At 42.7% G+C, this 12610-nt stretch overlaps 1 protein-coding gene across 1 annotated transcript in view; it reads right to left on the bottom strand.

Moving 5' to 3' along the window:
* slc6a3 (solute carrier family 6 member 3) overlaps positions 1-12610 on the bottom strand; it is a 108054-nt gene that overhangs the window by 64724 nt on the left and 30720 nt on the right. The window contains exon 5 of the mRNA XM_041184285.1: positions 11637-11771. Within this exon, the coding sequence (XP_041040219.1) occupies positions 11637-11771 (135 nt within the window). The remainder of the gene's footprint in view (positions 1-11636; positions 11772-12610) is intronic.

Below are 12610 nucleotides of genomic sequence, written 5' to 3'. Positions count from 1 at the left end.
ATGTGGCCAGGGAGTGTGAGGCAGGACCATCACTTTGGTCTGAAAATTACACACTGCACAGGGAAGAGGCCCTGGACTGAGACACCTGCCTTTATCTTGTGCAGGAACTAAAGCTTCACATCTGAGCAACATGAACACTGCTCGTCAGAACAAGGAGCCATAGGCAGGGAGGCATTCTTGGGAGTTTACTTACAACAGTGAATAGTGAACAAGTAATTAACACCCATGCCCAGGCTATGCAACTGCATCTTCTTAACCTTCCTAACCCTGATGCTACGTCTTGGTGTTCCCCCGACATCCACAGCAGAGGTGGGAGGCAGCCCACTGACTGCTACACCCTGTCTGTGGTGACCTTGATGGGTGTCCTCTGGAAGGCCAAGGCCTGGAGGGCCCTAGCCAGCTTTCGGGATCTGGTGGTGTGGCAATATAGAGCTGGAGCTGCTGGGGTGACAGGAGGAGGGCATTTGGATGGGCCAGACACTTTCGGAGTCACCTGGGTGGATGTCCCCGGGATGTGCACCTGTTGATCATCTTCCCTATGGGTGCCTGTGGGCCCCTGGCTGACTCCTTGAGAAGGGGGGGCTGGAGTGAGATCAAGCTGCCCCACACTCCTCTCGTGTTGACAGTGATGGAGGCCAACTATGGTAGCAGTGATGGAGTTCAGCCCGTACAGTAGTGCAGGACTGATGTCCTGAACCAAGGTCTCCATTGCGGCCACAATTCTACCAGTGTTGACTTCAGTGCATTGGCATGCTGGCAATATAACCTCAGCCTGAAGCCGGATGGACTCCTTCATCGTGCCTTGCAATTTGAAGATTGCAGTGGACATCACTTCCTGTTGTTCCCGAGACTTTGCAGCTCCAGCAACTGTGACATGACCAAGTCCAGAGGCTCGTCATCTGACTTGGACACAGCAACATTCTGGCCCCCAACAGTCCTCTGAATGCCGGACACCAAGGGGGTCCCTGCCACCACCTGCTGTGGATCAGACAGTGCGATGTGCTCACCAGATTGTGATCCTGAGACTATTCTAAAGCTAGGTCGCACCGAGGTGTGTGTCTCTGCGCTGGTGGCGGGTGTGGCTGAGGGCTGTGACGGGACTTCAATTGGGATTTCAGCAGATTCTTCTTCAGAGGTTTCTTTGGGGCTTGAGTCAAGGACCTGTGCTGTGTACTCCCTCGACTGTTTCCAAGATGTGCCTGCAAAAACAAGGAAAGATAATTAGTGCATGGCAGTGGCATGTGAAACAGGACACATCACTCACAGCATGGTTGCCTGATGGATGTTGCACTGCTGGGTCTTCATTTGGTATAGAGCCACTAACTTCACCATCAGCACAAGAATAGTCCAGATCCTCACTGGCCAGCTGGACGGCTCTGGTTTCAAAGTCTGTTAGAACCTTGATGCCAGGCATTCCTCCACCACTCTGTGACCTCTCCCTTTTGGGTGCCAGTTTGTCCTGCATGAATACAGATGAAGAGAGTGTAAGCAGGACACCTGCCAGGCCAGATGATAAGTATGCCTGGCACGTGTGGGTGGTGAGTGGTCCCATAGACAGGATGAGGACAATGAAGGTGTGTGTGAGAGAGTGAATGGTGATGTCCCTTGAACTTACAGTGAGTGAGAGCCCTGTAGATGTGTGATGGTTTGAGAGTGCGAGAGTTGAGAGTGATGAGAAGAGTGACTTATTCTGGTGGAACGGAGGAGATCATTCATCCTCTTTTGGCACTGGTGACAGGGTGTTGGCATGACCACTTCTACCACTGCCTCCCAAGCCAGATTGGTGATGTTGCTGCCCCTCCTGCAGCCAGAGAGGGATTAAAGGACATCTTGGCGGCCTCCATGGCATCCAAAAGGTGTTCCATGGACGTGTCATTGAATTGGAGGTCTGCAGTCTTCTTGCCTTTCGGGCCATGTCTCTTGTGCAGCAGTCCTAGGCTGGAAGCACCAAGAGAGTGTGTGCGACTGCACTTTAAATATGGTGCCCGGTGGGAGGAAGTGGCAAGGTGATGGTGTGGTGGGAGAATTGGAGGCCACCTGCCATCAAAATGGCATGTTTCCTGGGAATGCATGATTAATGAGGCAGAATCGGGACGATGCGACGTAAAAAGCCTGTGGCTGTTGGGTAATACGCTCTTTTCCCCTCTTGCTATCGCACTTAGTGCAAATCTGGGACTATTCCGCCCCTAGCATTTCATACTCTAGTGTTATCCATCTCTCCCAGTATTCTGTTTACCTTGGTATTCCTCTCTACTATTACCTCCTGGTTCCCACACCCCTGCCCAGTTAGTTTAATAATAGCACTAGTCCCGAGAGCATTAGCAAATCACCTAAATGGCCCACTCCTGTTTCTCCATTCCTATATGGTTAGTGGTGTTCCACATGGGTCTGTGTTAGGGACCACTCAGAGTTGCCTTGCCTGCAATATATGATCTAGACTTAGAATTTAAGGAAGCAATATTAAAATTTGCATGCAAAATCACGATGCAGAGTAATGCAAATTGTGATGAAGATTGTGCAAGACTGCAGGAGGACAGATAGGATGGTAAGATGATCAGAAAGATACAGTTGTAGTTCAGTGCAGAACATTGATGATAGAATACATGATGTTTGAAAACAAGATTAATGAAAAGAAATATATCTTAAGTGGCTACATTTTAAATGAAGTGGAGATGCAATGGGACTTTGGTTTGCAGATACATGAATAATTAAAGAGGACAGCACAGATAGTTAAGGCCTTAATAAAGCAAAGGGAATCTCTGATTTTTTTGTTCAGAGGAATTCAACACAAAGTGAAGGATATAATCTTAAACTTTTACAAGACTTTGATTAAGTTGCAGTTTGAGTTTTTGACAAAGATTTAAGTACCTTTTATAGGAAGGATATGAAAACAAAGAAAATGCTGCTGCATAGATTCATTGGGATGGCGCAGAGTTGAATGTTTACACTTATCAAGCAAGACTTGAGATGTTTGGGTGTTTTTTCTTGGGAGTTGAGAAGATGGTAGTGTGACCTGATAGTCATCAAGGAAGTGAAAGGATATTGTAAGATAGCAATGAATTGTTTCCAATAATTAGTCAGATGGTGGCAAAAGGGGCACAAATTTAAGATAATCATAAAAGAATTAAAGGAGAGGTCGGAAAATAATTATTTACACAAACAGTGGTTAGAATGTGAATAATTCTAACACAAACCATTGTTGAAGCAAAGTCCTTGTGTTCTTTAAAAATTCAAACAGCTGAAAAACAGGAATATTAAAGAGCATGGAGAGTGAACAAGAGATCAAATGGGTCATATGGAGACAAACACTGCAGGAGACTCAGTGAGATGATAGCCTGTTTCTGTGCTGCATGATTCTAGCTGTTTTTCCACAACACAGTACATGCTCAGAATTTCAGGTTATGATGTGTTATCTATGTTTAAACAGCTGAACTTCTGAAATCATTCTATCATTTTGCCAAGTCAATCAACAGGCTTTGCTGTCTTCCAATCGCCTAAACACAGCTGAACTCCAGTAGTTAGTTTTATCAAGCTTGAGCTAGCAAAATATTTAAAAAGAAACTTAGCATAAGAAAAGTCATATAAAAGAGGCTGTTCCATTCTTCCCTGAATAGCTGATCACACTGCTCCTCTGTCTCATTGCTCTCAACAGATGACAAACAGAGACTTCATTTCAGTGGAACATTGGTTTTCAATCAGCTTTGGTTCTCTGCCCTCTATCATGTTGGATAACCAATGTTCTACTGTAGAATTGTGCTTTGAGTTCAGAAAAGAGTGACAGCTTATGCCTGAGTTACAAGTTTTGAGCTTTGCCTGTTTCAAAAAGGTTGTATTGAACCTTTGGAAGTTTCATTTTCATTCCTCTCTCCCTTCCAGCTCCTGATTTACAGCTATTACTGAAATGATTTTGTATCCTCTATTGTGAAGGCAGAAGAAAAATATTTGTTCATTTCATCCACCATTTCCTTAATATCTACTATAAACTCCCCATTCTCACTTTACTTACTCTTTTCCTTTTCAAACTCTTGCTATCCATTTTTACATTTCTAGCTAGCTTCCTTGCATACTCTAATTTCTTTCTCCCGATTAACCTTTTAGTCATTCTCTGCCATTCTTTATATTCTAACTAATCATCTGACCTGCCACTCACCTTTGCACAGTTATATGCTTTTTCCTAGGGTTTGATGCTTTGCCTAAATTCCCTAGTCAACCACGGGTGGTGGGTCCTCCCTTTAGAATTTTTCTTTATAGTGAACATGCTTATTCTGAGTATTCTGAAATATCCCCTTGAATGTCAGCCACTGCTTCTGTCTTGAACTATCCCCTAGTCTAGTATCCCAGTTCATTCCAGCTAATTCAGCTTTCACGGCCACATAGTTGCCCTTACTTAAGTTTAAAATAATAGTCTGAGACCCACTCTTCTCCCTTTCAAACTGGATGCAAAATTCAATCATATTGTGGTTGCTGCTACCTCGGGGTGCCTTTACTCTGAGGTCATAATTAATCCTGACACATTACACAATACCAAATCTAATTTAACCTGTTCTCTGGCTGGATCCAAGAAACTATCTCAAAAGCATTCTATGAACTCCTCATCCAGGCTACTGCCAGTCTGATTTTCCCAGTTTATATGCAGATTAAAGTCACCCATGATTATTGCCATCCCTTTATCACAAGCACCCACTATTTCTTCTTGTACCCTTTGTCCTACATTGTGGTTATTGTTAGGGGGCCTGTAAATCACTCCTACTAATTACTTCTTTCCCTTACTATTCCTCATCTCCACCCAAAGCAGTTCTTCATCCTGATCTCCTGAACCAAGGTCATCTCTAACTATTGTACAAATGCCAATCTTGATTAACAGTGCTACCCCTCCACCTTTACTTAGCTTCCTATTCTTCTTGAATGTCATATACCCCTCAATAATCAGGACCCAATACTTCTCATCCTGCAGCCACATCTGCATTATGGCTATCAGATCACATTTATTTACTTCAATACATGCTATCAATTTGTTTACAGAGCCTTTAGTTTTGTCTTTTTGTTATCTTTGTAATACATAGTCTTGATTGTTTGTGCATTCTTAGGTTATTTTCTCTCTGTCCCTCCCTGCTATTCTCTGGCTTTCATTTCACACATTACTATTTTCCTCTCTTACTTTGTCTCTACTCTTTGATATACCACACCTTTCCACATTTAATCCCTTGCCCCCACCATTTAGTTTAAAACCCTCTCTACATCCCTAGTTATGTGATTTTTAAGCATACTGGTCCCCACAGGTTTCAGGTGTAGATCATCCCAATGGTACAGCCCCCACTTTCCCCAGTACCTCACAAGCTGGAACCCATTTCTCCCACACCAGTCTTTGAGCCACGTATTCATCTCTCTAAGTTTATGTACCCTGTGCCAATTTGCACACAGCTAATAATCCAGAGATTATAACCTTTGAGGTCCTGCTTTATAAATTTAGTGCCTAGCTCCTTATATTCTATGCAGGACCTCTTTCCTAGCTCTATGTATGTCATTTGTATCTACACAAACCACAACAACTGGATTCTCCCCCTCACACTGCAAGCTCCTCTCCAGCCCTGAGCAGATGTCCCAAACCCTGGCACCAGGCAGGCAACACAACCGTCTGGACTCTTGCTCATTGCTACGGAGAACAATGTCAATTTCCTCGCTATACTGTCCCCTACTACCATTACATTCCTTTCCCTCCCCCCTCACTTGAATGACTTCCTGTACCACAGTCAGTTTGTTTATCCACCCTGCAGCCCCCGCTCTCATCCAAACAAGCTGAGGAACCTCAAACCTAGTGGACAATTGCCAAGCCTGACACTTCTGCAATCTGGGTCCCCTTACTTGCCTCACTCACAGCAACACCCACCTGTCCCTGACCAAATCAGAAGACCCTATCATAAGTGGCATGACTGTCTCCTGGTACAAAGTATCCAGGTAACTTTCCCCCTCAGTGTCACAGTGTCTGCAGCTCAGCCTCCAGATCAATGACTGTGAGCTGAAGTTCCTCGAGCTGTAAATAATTACGGCAAATGCATTTGCCCTGGATCAGAATATTATCCAGGAATTCCCACATGCTGCAGCCTTGACACATCATCTGTCCTGCCATTCTTAATGTATTTTAATTGCTTACTTAATTATATTGTGCACTTATGTAGTTTTTTAAACACATTTTATTAACTTTATCACCAATTTGTATACTATATTAAACCTTGGGTAAACAGTTAGCTCTTTTCCGTGTTGTAGAATAAGAATCAATTCCTACATGGTGAGAGTGGTAGAAAAGCAAAAGGAAATGAACACCTCCTTCTCTGACTTCACTGAACTCCCGCACTCACCAAATTATCAGGTTTTCACTCAGTTTCCTCAGCTGCACTCATTTGCCGATGCTGCACTAAAGAACCCTGTATTTAAAGTTAACTAAACTGGGGCTAGAGAACCATATTCACCCAGTTAGCTAATTAGCTGCTCAGCTCTCGCAGCAGAATGTGTTTACCCTGTCTAAACTGCAAGAAAGAAACCTAGTCTACTTGCACAATACTTTCCAGTTACTTGCTAATTACACACTAGATTAGATTTTAGGAACAAAATTTAAGAACAAAACAAAATTATCACTTCAAACTCCCCAACTCATTAAACTCTCAGGTTTGCACTCAATTTTCTCAGACACGCTCATTTGCCTAACTGCTTGCTGTGCCTGCATGCTAACTTCCTGTGTTCTTTTTATGAACACACCCAAATCCTTCTGAGCATCAAGATTTACAAGTTCCACACCATTTAAAAAATATTCTCCTTTTCCATTCTTTTGGCCAAATTGAATAATCTCACGCTTCCCCACATTATACACTACTTGCCACCTTGATGCCCGTTCACTTAACCTGTACAAATCTCTTTGAAGCCCCTTTGTGTCCTCAAAGCTTGCATTCCCACCTAACTTTGTATCATCAGCAAACCTAGATACATTACTCTCTGTCTCTTTATAAATAGCTGAGGCCCTAGCACTAACCCTTGTAACAATCCACTAGTCTCAGCCTGCCAACTTGAAAATTCTTGCATTTATGCCCACTGTTACAGACAGGAGAGTGTTTAATTTAAACAGCCCTGATTTCTCCACTCACTGCCTGTCTGTAAACAGAAAAACGTTTTGATTTTGGTTTCCTCCTTTTTTGCAGTGGCATATTTCCCAACCTCTCAGTTTTGATGTGATCCAATAATAATAGCCCACGGCAAACTCGAGATAGGGCAACTCAGAGGGGTAGTTTATTCGCACGTACGCGAACACGAGAGGAGAGGCACAATGAAGCCTCCTTTTACACTTGTATAATAAGAGGGATAGAAGAAGAAAGATTTACAGGGCAAAAACCACAGAATAAAAGAGGTATTGTTTCATGTGAGCCCAGAGTCCAATGGCAAATTCCTTCACAGCGGTCAGCAGGTTGAAGACTGATGCTGGATGATTCACTTTTATAATAGAGATGATTTTGATGATGAGAAAAGCACACAAAAAAATGAATTAGTCCTGTAGGTGCTGATACAGGAGTTGAGAGGTTCCAGTGGAAACAGTGTAGATGCGGGGGGTGGGGTGGCAGGTATTCAAACCTGGAAAGACCCCTTTTTCTGAGCTGCTGCTTGCTATGTGGAAAATGGCAGACCGATTTGCAGTACAGCAAGATAGTGTTACAGGTTCCTCCAGGTAGGGATCATGTCACATGACTCCCACCTGTCCAATTTGGCTTTGACAAAGCCTTGTTAATGTCCCAACCATTAAGAATTCCAAAGGAGGTTGCAGGGTTCTTTGTCCTAGCAGACTGGAAGACTCCAGTGGCTTATGAAATATAGGTGGCCTTTGTAGAATTACCTTTGGATTTGATCTCTGAAACCACACAGATCGTTAACATCCCTTCAGAGATAATGAGGTGCTGGCTTCTCTGATACTGCCAGGAAGTTCCTTTTGCTCAGGGTTACAGGCAGACATAGCTTCAGCATTTTTAAAGTCTTTGTCCAGTTCTAAAATTTTAGGAAGTGGCCATGCCAGTATTATATATATAGTTCATAAACATATAGTGTGAGGTCTTAGCTCCATTACACCTACCTTTTTTTACCCCTGTCCATTAATAAATCCTCTATTCATATTACCTTCCAACTTCACGAGCCTTTATCTTGCATATTAACCTTTTGTGTGGCACCTTATCAAATACCTTTTGGAAATCCGAATATACTACATCTACTGGTTCCCTTTTATCCATCCTACTAGTCATATCAAAAAACTCAAATAAATTTGTCAAACATGAATTCCCTTTCATAAAGCCATGTTGACTATATCTGATTATACTATGATTTTTTAAGTACATTGTTAAGACTTCATTAATAATAGATTCCAGCACTTTCCCGATGACTGTCAGACTAGCTGGCCTGTAGTTCCCTGTTTTCTCTCTCCATCCTATCTTGAATTGAAGTGTTATATTTGCTATCTTCCAATCTCCTGGGAACATTCCAGAATCTAGTGAATTTTGGAAAATCATATCCAACACACCCACAATCACTGCAGCTATCTCATTTAGAACCCTATGATGTAGGACTCAGGTCTTGAGAATCTGTCAGATTTTAGTTCCTTAAATTTCTTCAGTATTTTTTCTCTGCTGATACTAATTACTTTAATTACCTCACTTTTTAGCCCCCATCTAATCCTCTATTTCTAGTATGCTTAGTGTATTAGTAGAACTGCCTGAAAGCCTGCTGTCAAGGTCAAAGAGCATGAAGGAGTCTGGCACCAATTTGGCTTTAGTCGGGTTTTGCACAGTCCTGGAGGCCATCCCTTCCAGCATGAAAGCGGAGGCCAACTCCATGAGGTCATTTGATGATCCAAGCATGGGTCAACATGCTTTTATTTTAACATTGTGATGGTCAGTAACCCTGATACAACTTCAGCACTCATTGTAGCACAAGCAGAAGCCATCAGACATCTGGGTGCTGCAGTGAAAACATGCTTCCATGGGAAATCAGACTGCTTTCATGTGAGCACAGACTGCCACCGTCATGGCTGCAGATACCAGTGATTCAGGGGTTTGCAAGTTGCCACGGCAATCTCTCCTCCAAACCACTACTAGAATTGCTGAGACGCTGCTCTCAGGAGTGCCAGTGGCTCCAGGAAGAATGCACCTTTCTCCCCTCGCATGAAGTCTGTATTCATTCTTCCACCACTGCTGCTCTGCCAGTGCCCTTGCCAATACCTATCAGCCAGCCAGCTTAGACTGCTGCCACCCTTGCCAAGATGGTACAGTTCACAGCCAAGACTTCCCGGCCTAAAGCAGCTCAAGGCTGACCTGCAGGACCACCTTTCACCAGCCATGTTGCAGCCACTAGGATAGCCCTGGATAGGAACCCTGGTCCAGGCAAAAGGTTCATGGAAAACATGTGCAAAGGGAAGGCACAAGAGTGAGTAGTTGACACTTGTATGCAAATGGCATTATTTGATGAAGTTTGGCTTGGAATGTTTATTTGGGATTGCTTTTATTTTAGCATTGTGATGAAGAGGGCATTGTGATGGTCAGTAACTGAGACATGGTAAGGTTCAGAATTGTTGGTGAAGGGGGATTAGGGTTGTATTTACTGGTATCACATCCAGATGAGTCAACCACAGACAGCAAGGGACTGTCTTGGGTTGCCTCCTTCCTTGCTCTACTGCTTCTTCTTCCTCATTCTCAGCTAGCTCAAATATAGCTGATGACAATGAGTGCCCCCTCATGATGGTGAGCTTGTGCAGCTGGAACAGCAGGCCACCATGAATCCTGGCACACATTCTGTTGAGTACTGCAGGGCTCCTCCAGAGTGGTCCAGGCAGCAGAAGTGGTTTTCTTCAGAATCACAATTGTATGCTTTACCACATTTCATGCTTCCCACCTGTGTGTGGGTTGTGCATCAGAGTCAAGAGCTACGTCATCAAAAGATAGCCCTTGTCGCCTCGTAATTTTGCCTCTTATTTGGCATAATGGTTCCAATGTAGATTGCACAGTGGGCTATCGTAGAAAAGAGGTATCATGACTGCTTCCAGGATACTGGACATTGACCTGCATGATCTGCTGGATTTGGTCAGAGACAAGCTGGACATTGAGGAAGTAAAATCCCTTCCTGTTGAGATACATTTCAGTGTTGACATGCAGTGTTGACACAAAGCGATGTCCATACAGTCAATGGCACCCTGCACCAGAGGGAAGCTGGCGATCCTAGTGACTGCATGCTCATACTGCCTGACTCTCTGGCAAGAGGAAATGAGATTAATTTAGCTTCCTTGGAATAGAGAACCTCAGTGCTATAGTGGATGTAAAACTGAGAGATGCTGCTCCAGCTAAAAGGGACCAGATATATAAAAACTCGTGGCCACAGTTACCATAGGCACTAACAATGCCATCCTTGAACTGCTCTGAGAGCATAATTGTGGCTGTAGGAGTTGGAAGATTTCAGTAAGGATCTCCTTGTGTCATGTCTGTCCATTTTTCCTCTAATGTTGCAGTCTAAGGGGAATGCACACCATTGCACCCATGTCTGAGAGCAAGTGGTTTGTGCAGAATTGTTGAAGACAAGACAAAGTCCTTCAGTATCTGCTGCACACTGCCTGAAGACTTCCACAACTTTTAATGAATTTCAGAAGCCAGCAAACTCTTCTACAATCGAAGCAGCAGCCAGTAGAAATCAATTAATGACTAACATGAAAATGGTTAATGATCCCTTTAAATAGCAGTGGGAGAGGGGTTTTCCTGCTGCTGAACACATATTAAGCTGTGTGAGATTAAGAGAAGGCATGAGCTGAAGCACTGAGCTCCAAAATGGCAGTACTGATGTCAAATCAGCTAGAAGCTGATTAACATCATGATCTACCAACTCTGCATATTTCCTGCACACACCAAAATGATCACTGGCATAATTTGTACCAGGAGCATGCTTTCACAGAGTGGGCAACACTTTGTAGACTAAATGACACTCCTGGTCCAAAAAAGGGCACTAAGAAGCATAATTTTGCAGTTGTGCTATTTAATATATGGCTTGATAGTATCAACAAATAGTTTAATATTGCTAGAAGTATTCACCCTCCATTATTTTTAGAACAATATAAACAACAGAGGATCCAGAGCAAAATCCTTCTAGCTTCAATGAATAATGTTAGTTGGATGAAACAATTTAATATAAATATGTTAAAGGTTGACACTCAATTTAAAGTAAAATAAATTTTAATATGTTTATTTGGATGATAAGCTCATTAGCAAATCATTAACTTGTCTGTTGACTCTATAAATGCTGACATGCTGTGTTTTTCAGCTTTTTCTGTTTTTGTTTAAGGTACTCTGCATTTATAATGTTTTACTTGCTTTATTCAAACACATTTAGTGTTCTCTAAATTATTCATTTTTTATTTTTCTCCTCCCAAGTTCATTTTCTAATTGTTTTTGTTAATCTGCCAGGTGTTTAAAATGTAATAAATACAGGTTTTGGTACTTAAATACCATATGTTTTTATTACAGCATAAATCATGTGCACCCATGTTTTAACTGGGGGAAAAGATCAGTGCCTCTTTTATAACTGAACACCACACAAACATTGAGACTGTGGTCTTAAAGACTTACTGAGGCTTTACGGAGACGTAAGAAGTCAACACTGAGATACGCTTTGATTCCATCTATTGCTCCAGGAAGAGTAACTCCACGAAGCAGCAAGATAGTGAGAACCACGTATGGCATAGTGGCAGTAATCCAGACGACCTGTTATATATTAAGGGAAAACAAGTTGAATTTGACATTTTTGCATGTTTTATTGATTTCTATTGGACTGGGTTTCACCTACGTTGAAGCTTCCAAGCATTTAAAACAAGGATAAATTCAATGCTCATTAACACCTTCACAATATAAGCACAAAAGTCTCAAAAATAAATTTAATGTACAACTATATATAAAGATAGTTGAACACAAACGTAGGAACACAGTAAGACATTTTGATCATACCTATGAAAAGCAGGCTTTCTGCATATTTTACAATTTCACTTCTGGTGACATTGATTTTTCATCTAGTACCTAGGCATATAAAATACTATTTAATTGTGACAAAATAATTTCAGAATTAATTTAAAAATACACAAAGTTTTACAAAGGTGGTGGTGAGCTGCCTTCTTGAACCGCTGCAGCTCATGTGGTGTAGGGACACCCACAGTGCTGTTAAGGGGGGAGTTCCAGGGTTTTGACCCAGCGAAGGAACGACAATATATATTTACAAGTCAGGATGATGAGTGATTTGGAGGGGAATTTCCAAGTAGTGGTGTTCCCATCTATAGGCTGCCCTTGTCCTTCTAGATGGTTGTGGTCGTGGGTTTGGTAGGTGCCGTCGAAGGAGTCTTGGTGAATTCCTGCAGTGCATCTTGTAGATGGTACATGCTGCTGCTACTGTGCGTCGGTGGTGGAGGGAGTGAGTGTTTGTGGATGGGGTGCCAATCAGGCGGGCTGCTTTGTCCTGGATGGTGTCAAGCTTCCTGAGTGCTGTTGGAGCTGCACTCATCCAGGTAAGTGGGGAGTATTCCATAACACTCTTGACTTGTGCCTTGTAGATG

The sequence above is a fragment of the Carcharodon carcharias genome, chromosome 3 (assembly GCF_017639515.1).
Source record: "Carcharodon carcharias isolate sCarCar2 chromosome 3, sCarCar2.pri, whole genome shotgun sequence".
Lineage (NCBI taxonomy): Eukaryota > Metazoa > Chordata > Chondrichthyes > Lamniformes > Lamnidae > Carcharodon > Carcharodon carcharias.
The sequence above is the reverse complement of the archived record's forward strand: the minus strand, read 5'-3'. Positions and strand labels throughout refer to the sequence as shown.